Below are 15376 nucleotides of genomic sequence, written 5' to 3'. Positions count from 1 at the left end.
TAATGGTGAGTTGATAGGAAGTAGAAATTTTTCTAGTTTCTGATCTGAGTTTGTGGAAAGGCCTGTGAGATTGCCTGTGCTTTGGAGAGGAGATTAATGATGATCTACGGGTTATTAAAAATTAACAACATAAGAAATTTGTATTGGCAGTATTATTGAACACACGTTAGGTTTGAACTATACCCTATTTTGTGCAATAGATATATATCTTACAGAAAGTTTAAGTAATATAATTAGACCTTGTTTAAAGCTATGCAAACTGGGATTTCCATGTATTTTCTTAGGAGTCTGTAGGTTATGAGAATTAAAAATATAGTATGTTTATGACAGTGATTTTCTAAAAATATAATAGTATAGTCTAGATCATCTAGATGACCATCTTATAAACTGGTAAATGCCGGGAGTTGCGGTGCCTGTGTTTATGCTTGTTTGGTCATGTTGGCTCCAGGTAGAATACTGTACTACTACTACAAGACTGAGGCATATCTAATACATAAATGATGTATTCATGTCCAAATAGTAGATGGCCAAATGATGCTACAGCCCACTGTATGATGTAAGTTTTGCGGTAGTTTGCAAAGGATTAACTAACATTGTTTCAGTATCTTTTATGTTCTAAGTGTTCTTCATTTATAATCATGAATTATAATTAATATAAGGTTTGTGTTTTAAGAGTTTTTAATTCTCATAATAGACCTGTGAGGTATGTGAGATTACTCTGTTTTGCAGATGAAGACACTGATACTACAGAGAGGTTAATTTTCCCAAGGTTACACACCTCTTAAGTGGTAGAGTTGGTTTTCATATGCATCGTCTGACTCCATAGCTCCTAGTCACTGTATTATGCTCCCTCATAGTAGAGAGAGGTAGTAGGAGCATTATATCACATCTAATAGTCATATGGGTATTCCAAATTCAGAAGAACAGGTATAATGACAGCATTGTATTCATGTTGCCAGTTGAGATTTTGTTTTAGCAAACATATTTTTTTCCTGTCACATTAATGTTGTTGGTTGAATAGTATTGGTTTTGTTGTTGTGTTTGGATTTAATTTGTAAGATTTTACTGTTATATGAGTTCTTATAAGCACTAACAGAGTTTGGTTTTAATATATTTTATAACCTAACAAAATAATTTAACAGATTACCTTAGAGATGCTGATATAAAAGATTGTTTTGAATCCTTTGGAAATCAAAGAAATCTCTTGTAATGCACATGAATGTGTATTGATTTTAGTGTACAAATTCGGAGTTGTATATAAAGTACTGGATTTCTTTAAAGTAAAACAGCATAAATCGAAGAAACTCTTTGAATATGTTGTTTTGTGTATTTGGATTCTGCTCCTAACCTAGGCAAATGCTCTCATATCGTAGATAACAATCTATAGTTATAATTAATATAGACATTACTTTGTAGGCTCTTCCCCCTCGTAGTTCCTAATTGGGGCTATTCTCCTGTCACAGGAATAGAAAGGTATCCTGTTTTTTTTTAACGTTTATTTTTGAGACAGAGAGAGACACAGAGTGTGAACAGGGGAGGGGCAGAGAGAGAGGGAGACACAGAATCTGAAACAGGCTCCAGGCTCCGAGCTGTCAGCACAGAGCCTGACGCGGGGCTCGAACTCACAGACTGTGAGATCATGACCTGAGCCGAAGTCGGACGCTTAACCGACTGAGCCACCCAGGCGCCCCAAAGGTATCCTGTTTATGGAGTTCTCTAGAGACTTATCACAATAAAAAACTTAGAAGGTCTCTTATTCAAGGGAAAACTGAAGTAGTAAGAAGCAAAAATAATTGTCTCTGATTTTACCCAGAATTGTTTTGATTGAAATGAAATTGTGACTCAGATTTACAATCAAAATGAAGGCTATCATCATTTTTCTCTTTATAAAATTTTAATTGTCTTTTAAAAACTTAATTTGGTAAGCTTTCCTTTTGCAAATTTAATTCATTTTCGTCACTAAGGTACTACTTGGTATGCATTTTCAGTGTGCTTTGTTCATGTTTAAAGTAATTTTCTCCAAAGAAGAAATACTTTTGAGTTCAAGAACTATTTATTGAGCTTCTATGGTGTAGTAGCCACTATGCTAGTCGTTAATGGTTTATTTGCTTCCTGATAGCATCATTTAATTTTGGTATACATGCCTGTTATACTCCAGAAGTAGAAAAACTTCATTCAGATATTTGAGTCTCTAGTATTACCTGCTGTTATGATAGATTTAATTCCGTAAGTATTCTCTGGCTGGATGTGTGTTCCTTACATTTTTTTAGTTAGAGAGTTACTTTGCTCTAAGCAATCTATTAATTTACTCTCTTAAAATATCTGATGGAAGACTGTAACATAACCACCACTCTGCACTTGTGTAAGACTTTAATATAAAATTCTAATCCAAACTGGGGCACTTGGGTGGCTCAGTCGGTTAAGCGACTGACTTCGGCTCAGGTCTTGATCTCATAGTTTGTGAATTCGAGCCCTGCATCAGGCTCTGTGCTGACAGCTCAGAGCCTAGAGTCTGCTTCGGATTCTGTGTCTCCATCTCTGTCTATCCCTCCCCCACTCACGCTCTGTCTCTCCTTCAAAAATAAATAAGCATTAAAAAAAAATTAAAAAATCCTAATCCACACTGACATAAAGTCTTTCTGATGTTTGATAAAATCTTCTGGACTAACTTCTTTTTTTAGGTTAGAAGTTAGTGGTTCCTGAGACATCTGAAATTGTAAAGAATATAATGAATTGATATAAATTTTTCTTAAAAGAAATTCCATACCTTTGTCATACTCAGGGCTTTTGTACACAAATAAGTTTAAGAATTAGTGGTCAGTAAAGATGAGGCTGAGCTTCAAATGCAATTTTAGAAAAGTTGTGGCCCAGTAATGAAGATTTTGTAAAAAAGGTTTTTGTTTACATGTTTTCTGTCACTACTTCTGACCAGTTCTTTCTTCTGACACCAACTGGGTATCTAGTAACTTAGTTCAATTCTGACACTAAATATCCAGACCCCATGGGCAAAGGCATAGTCCCACAAAACTACTCTCACTTGAGATACCAGCTATAAGTGGGGTACCCAGGATACCCACACTTCTGTCTGGCTGACTACAAATCTTTGGCCATTGGTGATTGAACTCAATCCCCAGCCATTCTCTCTTCCTCAGAGATTTGGGGGTGGTGCTGAAAGTTTTCGCCCTCTAATCACATTAATCAGGCTGTTGGCTTTTCTGGGGACCAGCCCCCATCCTGAAGCTATATCAGAGCCATTCCCCATTCCTCCCCCACCCCCCATGAGCTATCTCATTAGTACACAAAAGAATAGATTCCAAAGGTTTTCAGAGCTTTATGCCAGGAACCTGAAACAAACAGCAAATATTTTTTATTATACCACAATTACATTACTATTGTAACTCAAATTTTATATAGTAAATCTTACTGAATATTACAGATTTAAACATGTATGATGTTAAAATTTTTAAGTATAGGGGTGCCTGGGTGGCTCAGTCAGTTAAGTGTTCCAGTTTGGTTCAGGTCATAATCTCATAAGCCCTGCGTCGGGCTCTGTGCTGACAGCTCAGAGCCTGGAGCCTGTTTCAGATTCTGTCTCCCTCTCTCTCTGCCTCTCCCCTGCTCATGCTTTGTCTCTCTGTCTCTTCCAAAAATAAGCATTAAAAAATTAAAAATTTGTAAGTATAATTTCCCTACAAAAATTTTTATAAAACATAGGTTAAAATTAACAAAAATGAATTAAAGTTAATTTTCCTTGCTTCACTGGAAATCTTTTTTACTGTATCTTGTCAGGCTTGGTTAGTAATAGAACTAACAGGTTGGTGACTGGTATAAAGCATATGGTAAATTCACCTGGGAAGAATACAATTTACTAGACTTGAATACAGAATGGGTCACCCTCAAGGTTTATTTCTTCTTTTGGGGGGTTTTATATGCTTTAGTGACTCTAGGGCAGTGGTTCTGGGCAGGGGGTCAAGGCATGTTGATTTTGTGTCCCATGGGACATTTGGCAGTGTCTGGAGACATTTTTGGTTGTCACAAAGCTTTGATGGAGACATTGCTATTGGTATCTAGATGAGTCTAATGGGTCTCTAGATGGCAGGGATAGTACTAAATATCTTGTGCACAGAACTGTCTCCCTGCCCCCAACAAATTATCTGACTCCAAATGTCAATTGTTGAGGAATGCTGGAGGCCACTTTGGGTGACCACCAAAAGTTAGATTGCATTTAAAGCTTTGAAGCTTTGGAACTGGATAAAGCCACCTGTTTATGAATGGCTCGTCAGCACTGGAGCTTTATCCACTTGATTGATTCTACTATTTTGATAGGTATAGTGAAGTACTTTTCAGTCCTGGCCCAGACCACTGATTGGGAGACCAAACTGCAACTATCCAAATTACCTAAATATGGTTGGTAGTTAATTCACTGGTTTGGGAAAAAAAAAATAAACCTGTAACTGATATGGAGGACTTTCCAAACCTCCACTGAAGAATATTTGTATCTAAGATAAAAAGAATTCTGGAGATTGTCTACATAGCAGTATGAATGTACTTGACACTAGTGAATTGTTCACTTGAAAATGATGCTGAATTTTATGTTACATTTATGTTACTATAATTTAAAAAAATTGTATCTAGTGTTTTATATTTTCTTAAGCAGTGTTCCATGTATTTCTCAAGGACCATTGTTCTATCACCATTTTCTTGAAGTCAAGAGAGTTTATGATCTCTCAGGAGATTTTTCATTCTTTTCCAAATGGCCTTTAATTTTTAAAATGTATATATTGGCCATTTTCTTAAAGATTGGACAATACTGGATTAATATGAAAGTATAATATTTGGGTTTTAACTTTATTAAAGTTAATTGAAGTATTTTATTAAATTTTCAGTTTAGGGAATCATGTAGTCATTATCTGGATATTGAAAAAGAGGTAACTGTTTAGCTTCAAATGCTTTTAGTGTAAAGATTACTTGTGATTTCATGAACTTTTCTTTTTTCTAATAGGCTTTCAAGGATATGCTGTATTCAGCTCAGGATCAGGCACCTTCTGTGGAGGGTAAGATGCATTAATCCCTGTTATAGTCACATAAAACCCCTTTTAAAGGGAAGATATTTTAAACTGAATAGTATAAAACTAATATATCCAGCCCTATTATATATATCTTTTATGCTTTTTAAAAATGTATTTTATGATTACTTTATATTTCAATCAAACCTTTTTGTTTGTTTAGCTTACATTTATCCTATGATGGATCTCTTAGTATCTTCTTAAATCACCTTAGCATTGTGAATCACAGATACACAATCTGTTTGGTTTAAAGTTAAAGTTTTTATTTGTGTCATTCCTGCTCCCTCCAGTGTATTTTATAGCAGCCTTTATGAGTCCTTAATCCGTAATTAGTCTGAGCAACATAGTTTTTACTTTCTATTTATGCCATGTCTTTAGATGTGGATTAGTAGAAAAAAACTACGTATATGTGTGTGTAAGTGATATAAGAATGTATATGTATGCATGTGTGCAGCTCGGCTGCCATAAAATCACTGACCTAAGGACAATAGTTATCTCTCTCCAGTTATCTTTATTGATCTTTTCTGTTACTTCAGCTTCTGCTCACCAGCTCATTTTTTATGGGTTTAACCTTTGATAGGTTTGGAGAGTTGTAATTTAAAGTTGTAAGAGTTCTTGTGTCATTAAATAACTGAACTAATTCAACAGTTTCTTGAGGGAGTGTTCCCTCTGAGGCTGAGTAATCTTTTAAGATTTTATACCACATTTTTCAGAAGAGATGTATGTAAAAAAGTATATGGCAAGCAATGAGAAAGAATGAGATCTGTCCATTTGTAGCAGCATGGATGGAACTGGAGAGAGTTATGAAATAACTCAGTCAGTGAGTGAAACTCACTCAGTAAGTGAAATAAGTCAGTCAGAGAAAGACAGATACCATATGTTTTCACTCATACGTGGATCCTCAGAAACTTAACAGAAGACCATGGGGAGGGGAAGGGGGAAAAAAGTTACAGACAGGGAAGGAGGCAAACCATAAGAGACTCTTAAATACTGAGAACAAACTGAGGGTTGATGGGAGGGTGGGGGAGAGGGGAAAGTGGGTGATGGGCATTGAGGAGGGCACCTGTTGGATGAGCATTTGGTGTTGTATGGAAACCAATTTGACAATAAATTATATATATAAAAACATAAGTAAATAAATATTTGAAAAAAAAAGTATATGCCAAGAATAATCTAGAGTGTGTACAGATTAATATGTTTTATGAGATACCAAACTGAAATTCTATGAAGTCATTCTAGTGACAAACTTTTGGAGGCTCATTTTTACAACATGTGACAGATGCTGAAGTTGTTTAATAAAACTATAGATCTATAATTAAAAATCTCATTTCTTTAATGACATAGAAATTCACATCTTTCATCTCTAGCCATTCTGAATTCAAAATGTGCTTCCTTTTAACATCTTGAAATCTTACCAGGGTATTGGCACTTAGGTATTATTAGTTTTATAATATGTCACTGAATTTTGGATTATAATATATTTAATATATTTAATTTTCTAATGTTTAATGGAAAACACTGAAGATTTATCACAATGTTTAGTTCTCTATTGGGTTATTATTTCCTATTTTATGTGTCTTAAAGAGTACATCTCAAAGTATTTTAAGAATGTAATAAAAATGAAATTACATGGAAGTTTAACTGATTTCTTCATTCTGTTTAATTTGCTTTACTATTGGTTCTTTTAATTTTATTCCCAAGGTCATGCTACGTATCTTTAGTTCGCCTTTTCTTTTCTTTTCTTTTCCTTTTCTTTTTAAGTTTTACCATCCATTTTGTAACAAACATATTTTGACAGGTATTGGAAGTTCTGGTGATCTTTATTTATCCCTTCATGGTGGCTCATGTTGCTCGTAATCTTCATACACTTTTAGCTGTTATTAGAGAAAAACTGAATTCTATGAAAGTATGCTAAAATGACAAATACTTACAGTTAAAAGAACTTTTTTTAATATCATCATCCAGAGGCATTAACTTCTTTGGATCCTGTTTTAAAGGGAGTATTGTAGGCTGATCATGCAGATGTCTGTGCTACTTTCACAAGGGAAATATTCCATACTGGTTTATTCTTTCTACTCACATTGAAACCATGTAATTTTTATTTTCTTAAAATGAATTTTTCTGTTTTGAGATACTTGAGAATTGAAGATATTGAAAAGTGGTTTAAAGAAATGCTGTTCTGTGTGGTATTGAGGTTAGAAAATGTTATTAAAGTTACTATCATTTTGTCTAATTTGATTCCGGTACTATATTAATTTACTATATTTATATGGTATTAAATTTGAATGTTTGTTTTGTTGTTTGTTTATTTATTTAGAGAGAGAGAGCACATGCATGGCAGAGAGAGAATCCCAAGCTGTCAGTATGGAGCCCCATGTGAGGCTCAAATCTCACCAACCGTGAGATTATGACCTGAGCCAAAATCAAGGGTCAGACAAACCACCCAGGCACCTTCTTTGTTTTTTTTTTTTTTCCTTTCCTTTTCCTTTTCCTTTTCCTTTTCCTTTTCCTTTGTCTTTCTCTTTCTCTTTTTCTTTTTTGAGAGAGAGAGAGAGAGAGAGAGAGAATGCAAGCAGGGGAGAGGGGCAGAGGGAGAGAGAGAGAATCTTAAGCAGGCTTCATGCTCAGTTTAGAGCCTGATGTGGAGCTCTATCCCACAACTCTGGGATCATGACCTGAGCTGAAATCTAGAGTTGGATGCTCAACTGACTGAGCCAACCAGGTGCCCCCCAAATTTTAACATTTTTAAAGGCAAAAATGTTTGCTAGGACTTGATTATCTTTTTGAACATTGTCTTTTTCTTTTCATTCTCTTTGTTTTCTACACCTTAAGTTTTTAGTAGGCTTAAAACTTTTGGTACCAGTGAGCAAGTTTTTTTTGTTTTTTTTAATCTTAAAACTGAAGAATACCATAGTATACCATAAGTTGGTACTTCTCAAATCTGCTATATGCGTAATTCAGTTTACCACTGTTTGTTTGTCCTGTTTTATGAGTACTGATACTTGGTTCCCATCTCAGACCAATTAAAATAGGATCTGGGAGTGAAGCCCAGGCATTGGTGGTTTTACACTCTCCCGAGTGATTCTAATAATAACCAAAGTTGAGAACCCCTGCCATAAATCTTAAATAATTTTTGATCAATACTGTTAATGCTAATTTCTTTTAAATAGTAAGTAGGTTTATAGACTTCTTAAGTTCATTGATATTTTGATTATTCTATGAGAATATGGGAGTATTTTTTTGTTTAAAGCATCCAGAGGACATTGATATTTTTAAAAATGTTTATTGAATTGAATCTAAGTAATAGCTGTACTGATTACATATGTTAAGTGGTAAAACATAACATCATTATTAAAATTAAACATTTTTTTGACTTGTTATATTAGATGAGGTATAGTAAAATAAGTAGCTTCCTCACATTTCATGTTACTTTTGTTTAAGGTAGAATGGATTTATAATTATAGTCAAAGAACAGTGACTTGAATGGATTTTGTAAGAGTGAAGTGGTTTATTTGATGAAATGCTTAGAATATGAAAGTGTTAATAAGAAGTTGACCACAGACGCAGTTTTTTGTACTAGTGAATTATTTTCTTCCAACTTTGTAAGACATTTCAAGATAGTGCCTTTACTTTTCATTAATAAAGTGGGCTTTTTCCTCATTTAAAAATAAACCAACCAAACAAAATAATTTCTTTTTTTTTCATATTTTTAAGTAATTTTTTAAAAATTTACATCCAAGTTAGTTAGTATATAGTACAACAGTGATTTCAGGAGTAGATTCCTTAATGCCCCTTACCTATTTAGCCCATCCTCCCTCCCACAACCCCTCCAGTAAACCTCTGTTTATTCTACATATTTAAGAGTCTCTTATGTTTTGTCCCCTTCCCTGTTTTTATATTATTTTTGCTTCCCTTCCCTTATGTTCATCTGTTTTGTATCTTAATGTCCCCATATGGTGAACTCATATATTTTTGTCTTTCTCTGACTAATTTTGCTTAGCATAATACCCTCTAGCTCCATCCACATAGTTGCAAATGGCAAGATTTCATTCTTTTTGATTGCCAAGTAATACTCCATTGTGTGTGTGTGTGTGTGTGTGTGTGTGTGTGTGTGTGTGTGTATGCTACATCTTCTTTATCCATTCATCATCTATTGATGGACACTTGGGCTCTTTCCATACTTTGGCTGTTGTTGATAGTGCTACTATAAACATTGGGGTGCATGTGCCCCTTCGAAATAGCATACCTGTATCCCTTGGATAAATACCTAGCAGTGCAATTGCTGGGTCATAGGGTAGTTATATTTTTAATTTTTTGAGGAACCTCCATACTGTTTTCCAAAGTGGCTGCAACAGTTTGCATTCCCACCAGCAGTGCAAAAGAGATCCTCTTTCTCCGCATCCTTGCCAATATCTGTTGTTGCCTGAGTTGTTAATGTTAGCCATTCTGACAAGTGTGAGGTGGTATCTCATTGTGGTTTTGATTTGTATTTCCCTGATGATGAGTGATGTGGAGCATTTTTCATGTGTCGGTTGGCCATCTGGATGTCTTCTTTGGAGAAGTGTCTATTCATGTCTTTTGCCCATTTCTTCACTGGATTATTTGTTTTTTGGGTGTTGAGTTTGATAAGTTCTTTATAGACTTTCGATACTAACCCTTTAACTGATATTTTATTTGAAAATATCTTCTCCCTTTCTGTCCATTGTCATTTAGTTTTGCTGATTGTTTCCTTCGCTGTGCAGAAGCTTTTTATTTTGATGAGGTCCCAATGTTCATTTTTGCTTTTGTTTCCCTTGCTGCAGCCAAGGTCAGAGAGGTTTTTGCCTGCTTTCTCCTCGAGGATTTTGATGGCTTCCTGTCTTACATTTAGGTCTTTTACCCATTTTGAGTTTATTTTTCTGTATGGTGTAAGAAAGTGGTCCAGGTTCATTCTTCTACATGTCGCTGTCCAGTGTTCCCAGCACCACTTGCTGAAGAGACTGTCTGTTCCATTGGATATTGTTTCCTGCTTTGTCAAAGATTAGTTGGCCATACATTTGTGGATCCATTTCTGGGTTCTCTATTCTGTCCCACTGATTTGAGTGTCTGTTTTTGTGCCAGTACCATACTGTCTTGATGATTACAGCTTTGTAATACAACTTGGAAGTCCGGGATTTTGATGCCTCCTGCTTTGGTTTTCTTTTTCAAGATTGCTTTGGCTATTCGGGGTCTTTCCTGGTTCCATACAAATTTTAAGATTGTTTGTTCTAGCTCTGTTAAGAATGGTGGTGTAATTTTGATACCGATTGCATTGAATATGTAGATTGCTTTGGGTAATATTGACATTTTCATAAAAATATTTGTTCTTCCTGTGCAAGAACATGGAATATTTTCCCATTTTTTTTGTGTTTTCTTCAATTTCTTTCATAAGCTTTCTATAGTTTTCAGTTTATAGATTTTTCACCTCTTTGGTTAGATTTATTCCTAGGTATTTTATGGCTTTTGATGCAATTGTAAATGGGATTGATTCCTTGATTTCTCTTTCTGTTGCTTCATTATTGGTATATAGGAATGCAACTGATTTCTGTGTGTTGATTTTATATCCTGAAACTTTGCTGAATTCATGGATCAGTCCTAGCAGTTTTTTGTTGGAATCTTTTGAGTTTTCCATGTAGAGAATCATGTCATCTGCGAAGAATTAAAGTTTGACCTCCTCATGGCTGATTTGGATGCCTTTTATTTCTTTGTGTTGTCTGATTGCTGAGGCTAAGACTTCTAACACTATGTTGAATAATAGTGGTGAGAGTGGACATCCCTGCCTTCTTCCTGACCTTAGGGAAAAAGATCTCAGTTTTCCCCCCAAAATAATTTCAATGCATTAAGAAATCAAGACATGTTCACTTAAAGTTATTTTTTTTACTCAAATAAGTAGATATGCAGATTTATGGTATTTTGCTTCATTCATCTTTTGAGAGTGAATTTCATGGATGATATATACATTGATTTTTGGAAAATAAAGGGTCTCTTTTTATTTAAAATAGATTTCTTATTGGGGCACCTGGGTGGCTCATTTGGTTAAGCATCTGACTCTTGGTTTCAGTTCAGGTCATCATCTAGCAGTTCATGAATTTGAGCCCCCCGTCGAGCTCTGTGCTGACAGTGTGGAGCCTGCTTGAGATTCTCTCTCTCCCTCCCTCTCTGCCCCTCCCCTGCTCTCTCTCTCTCTCTGTCTCTCTCTCTCTCAAAATAAATAAATAAAACAAGTTTTAAAATAGATGTCATGTAATTAGGAAATGCTCATATTCTGAAGTAATATACATTAAGAAAGCTTAAGGACTTATTTTCAAGCATTCCTTATCAACTTGTATTTAATCTACTCTTCTGTGTATTATTATCTACTCTTCTGTGTAATCTCTATTATTTTGATAAATATTTACATTTGGAAATATTATATGACTGAAAAAGTGACGAAATTCTATGTTAAAGTTTATACATTTTATTGGTTTTTATTTTTTTTTAATGTTTATTTTTGAGAGAGAAAGAGAGCATGAGCAGGGAAGGGGCAGAGAGAGAGGGGAACAGAGGATTCAAAGTGGGCCCTGCACTGACAACGGAGAGCCTAATGTGGGGCTCAAAGTCACAAACCATTGAGATCATGACCTGAGCTGAAGTCAGACGCTCAATCGACTGAGCCATCTAGGCGCCCCTTATTGGTTTTTAAATAATGGCATAAATAATTAGAGCATTTTACTATTTAAAATTTTTTTTCTGCAGGAAGACTTGTAGAGCAGCATAGCATGACAGTAGAATGAGAATATTAAAGTTATAGAATTGTGGATTTTTTTTAGTGTAGAGAACAGATACTCAGAATCCTTGGGATTAATCTTTAATGGAGTAGTATTTTAGGAATGTTTGGAAAGTGATGATAAAAACCTTTAAACTGTATTGTATTTTTACAGTTCCTGCTGCCAGTGAGGTTTTGGGTATTTGGGACAGATTAAATGAAACTGCCAACTCATGGTTCCCCAACAGTGAATTAGTGACACCTTCATAATCGGGATTGTTTTGAGACAAAATAATTTAGTATACATGTGAAAATAGACCTCTTAATTGCAATACCCATCTGACATAGTCAGATTTTCAATGATAGAGAACAAGTAGTAAATATAAATTGACACATTTTTTACTTTTTCTCTCATGCTTCCCCCCCCCCCCCCCATTTGGTATCTCAGTGACTTTATGGAATTAATCTACTTGGGTAAATATTTATACCTTTTTTGGGGGAAACTTCCCTCTTCTCCAGGGCACATTAAAAATTCTAACTAACTTTCTTTCTTTCTTTCTTTCTTTCTTTCTTTCTTTCTTTCTTTCTTTCTTTCTTTCTTTCTTAAGTTTATTTATTTATTTTGAGAGAGAGCATGCCAGCGGTGGAGGGGCAGAGAGAGAGAGGAAGAGAGAGAGAATCCTGAGCAGGCTCCGCACTGTCAGTGCAGAGCCCAGTGTGGGGCTCAAACTCAGGAACTGTAAGATCATGACCTGAGCTGAAGTCAAGAGTCAAACACTTATTCAATTGAGCCACCTAGGCATCCCCAGGGTACTTTTGATTTATATAATTTATATATGTACAAATTTATATACTGTTCATATAACTTATATGCCATATTAATCTGTTTTTACTCTGAATTAATTTCAAGTACAGTTTCAGACTTTGACATTCTCTTTTTAAAATTACTGTCTTTCCTTTAGAAGCATTAATGTTTTCTACTTTTTAATTGTGATGGCAAAATAGGAGAACCTGATGGTAAACCTAGGTCACAGAAATAACAGATCATTGACATTTCTAACTGAAAGGGACTTTAAAATATCATTTTGCCTCACCCCCATTTTAGATTTGTGTGATCTGAGACCTGCTAATGTTGCATGGCTCAATAAGGACAATCAGGATTACAGATGCTGTATGTGCCGACAAAGGGAGAATTCCAGAGATTAAACTAATATTGAATATAAAAATGATTTTTTATATTCTTTTCATTTTTATTTAAAAGATGTCTTTGAATAAAATTTTTAATTGGATATTATTTTGACCCTCTGTATTTTAAAAGGTGTATGAAGTGTTGCCTTGAATAATACTGAACTGTTTGACTTGTTGGGAAAAAGCTATTTGTATCTTTCAAGAAATGTCTCTTTACTCATTTTTATTGTTGTTGTTACTCCACATGGTTCCCAGAAGTACTGGGGAAGATTTATAGAATTAGATAAAATATATTAGATAACAGTAGTTATAGAGGTTAGAATAAGGGGAGAATTAAGATAGAATAGTGAGGAGCACCTAGGTGGATCAGTTGGTTAAGCATCCAACTCTTGATTTTGGTCATGATTTCACATTTTGTGAATTCAAGCCCCATGTCAGGCTTGGGGCAGCATGGAGCCTGCTTAGGATTCTCTCTCTCTCTCTCTCTCTCTCTCTCTGTCTCTGTCTCTCCCCCTCTCTCCCTCTCTCTCTCTCTCCCTCTCTCCCTCTCTCCCTCTCTCCCCTTCTCCCCCTCTCCTCCTCCTCCTCTCCCCCTCTCCCCCTCTCTCTCCCCCTCTCTCTCCCCCTCTCTCTCCCCGTCTCTCTCCCCCTCCCCCTCTCCCCCTCTCCCCCTCACCCTCTCCCTCTCCCCCTCTCCCCCTCTCCCCCTCTCCCTCTCCCTCTCCCTCCCTCCCTCCCTCCCTCCCTCCCTCCCTCCCTCCCCCCTCCCTTGCTCATGCTCTCTCTGTCTCAAAATAAATAAACATTAAGAAAAAAAAGAATAGTGAGATAAAGCTCTAGTAAATTTAGTGTATAAACTAGATATTGTAAAGATCCTGGGATAGGAAAAGAACATCAGGTAAAAACTAAGGAAATCTGTGTACATTATAGATCTTAGTTTGTAATAATGTATCAGTAGTGGTTTATTAATTGTAACAAATGTACCATAGGCATGTAAGATATTAATGATGAAACTTGTGGGGTATATATGAGAACTTTCTGGACTATCTTTGTAACTTTTTTGTAAATCTGAAACTATTCTAAAAGCAAACATTATTTTAAAAAATAGATGGCATTAAGGTTTTATACAATTGCTAGAAGCTAATTCTTATCAGGGAATAGATGAGAGCATGATTAACTTCAGAATTCACATAAGTTAAATTTATATCAGTTTCTTAGAAAAAGTTCAGCTGTTACTGAACATGAGATTTGAGAGAAATTCTTCCTTTGGACCTTCATGAAGAGCATTTGGTGTATGTGATGAATAGTACCCCCAACAATAATTTTATAAAAAGTACGACAGTGGAGTTTCATAAGGCTCCTTCATACAGTGTGACAGTATAATGGAAACATTTATTACTTTAACCTACAAGGCCCTAAATAATCTGGTTCTGTGTTCATGACCTCACATTCTACCATTTTCCCCCTTGTTCACTAGGCTCTAGTCACATTGCCTTTCTTTCTGTACCTGAATCAGGCCAAGCTTTCTCTTTGAGTAAGGCTTTATTAGCTCTTGCCATGATGAGAATCATTTGATCATTCTGTAGCTGTGTTCTTTGAAGGACCTTCTGAATATTCAGTCTTATGTATCCACTCAGTCACTTAAATTATGTCAACCATTTTATTTATTTCTTTGCATAGTATTTGTCACTGGTTTTTTTCTTTTTAATTTTTTAATGTTTATTTTTGAGAGAGAGAGAGGGAGACACAGAACCCAAAGCAGGCTCCAGGCTCTGAGCTGTCAGCACACAGCCTGATGTGGGGCTTGAATTCACAAGCCATGAAATCATGACCTGAGCCTAAGTCTGATGCTTAACTGGCTGAGCCACCCAGGTGCCCCTCAGTTTCTGGTATCTTATGGCTCCCCCCCCCCCCCCCCCCCGCAATGATTTATTAGCTTTTTTGAGACCAGTATAAGTCCCTTGACATCAGAGATTTTTTCTTTTTTTCCTGTTTTATACCAAGTATCTTAAATACCTTACATATTTATTGAGCACGTTAATGAGTAGGAATAAAAATGAATCCTTTTGCTCAATCTTCCTTGAAGCCAGAGTACTGTTTGTGGGGAAAAAAGGAGCAAAATAACGTAGCTTGCTTCTTGTTCTTATTTTTGTTTTTTAATTTTTAAACTTGATCTTTAGATGCAGAATTTTACCTCCTGGTTAGATGGCTAAGCATATTATTTATTGTTATTGTTTTATAATGCTAACACTGTAATTTCATAAGGTATAGTCTCAGGTGACAATGTAGCATTTCTTCAGAACCGGTAGAGAAGCAGATGATATAAGATCTTAGTTTAAACATTTTGTGTTTTTGTGGC

At 35.5% G+C, this 15376-nt stretch overlaps 1 protein-coding gene across 5 annotated transcripts in view; it reads left to right on the top strand.

Annotated features, from left to right (window-relative positions):
* XPR1 (xenotropic and polytropic retrovirus receptor 1) overlaps positions 1-15376 on the top strand; it is a 213916-nt gene that overhangs the window by 23014 nt on the left and 175526 nt on the right. For 4 of the 5 annotated variants that reach the window (XM_042976286.1, XM_042976287.1, XM_042976288.1 and 1 more), the window contains one exon: positions 5003-5054. In XM_042976286.1, coding sequence (XP_042832220.1) covers positions 5003-5054 — 52 coding nt within the window. Of the gene's footprint in view, positions 1-1269; positions 1474-5002; positions 5055-15376 lie in introns of those variants that run through there. The other variant, XM_042976290.1, reaches the window with a different exon arrangement.

Source organism: Panthera tigris, chromosome F3 (genome assembly GCF_018350195.1).
Source record: "Panthera tigris isolate Pti1 chromosome F3, P.tigris_Pti1_mat1.1, whole genome shotgun sequence".
Taxonomy (NCBI): Eukaryota; Metazoa; Chordata; class Mammalia; order Carnivora; family Felidae; genus Panthera; species Panthera tigris.
Note: the sequence above shows the minus strand (reverse complement) of the source record. Positions and strands in the feature narration are given on the sequence as shown.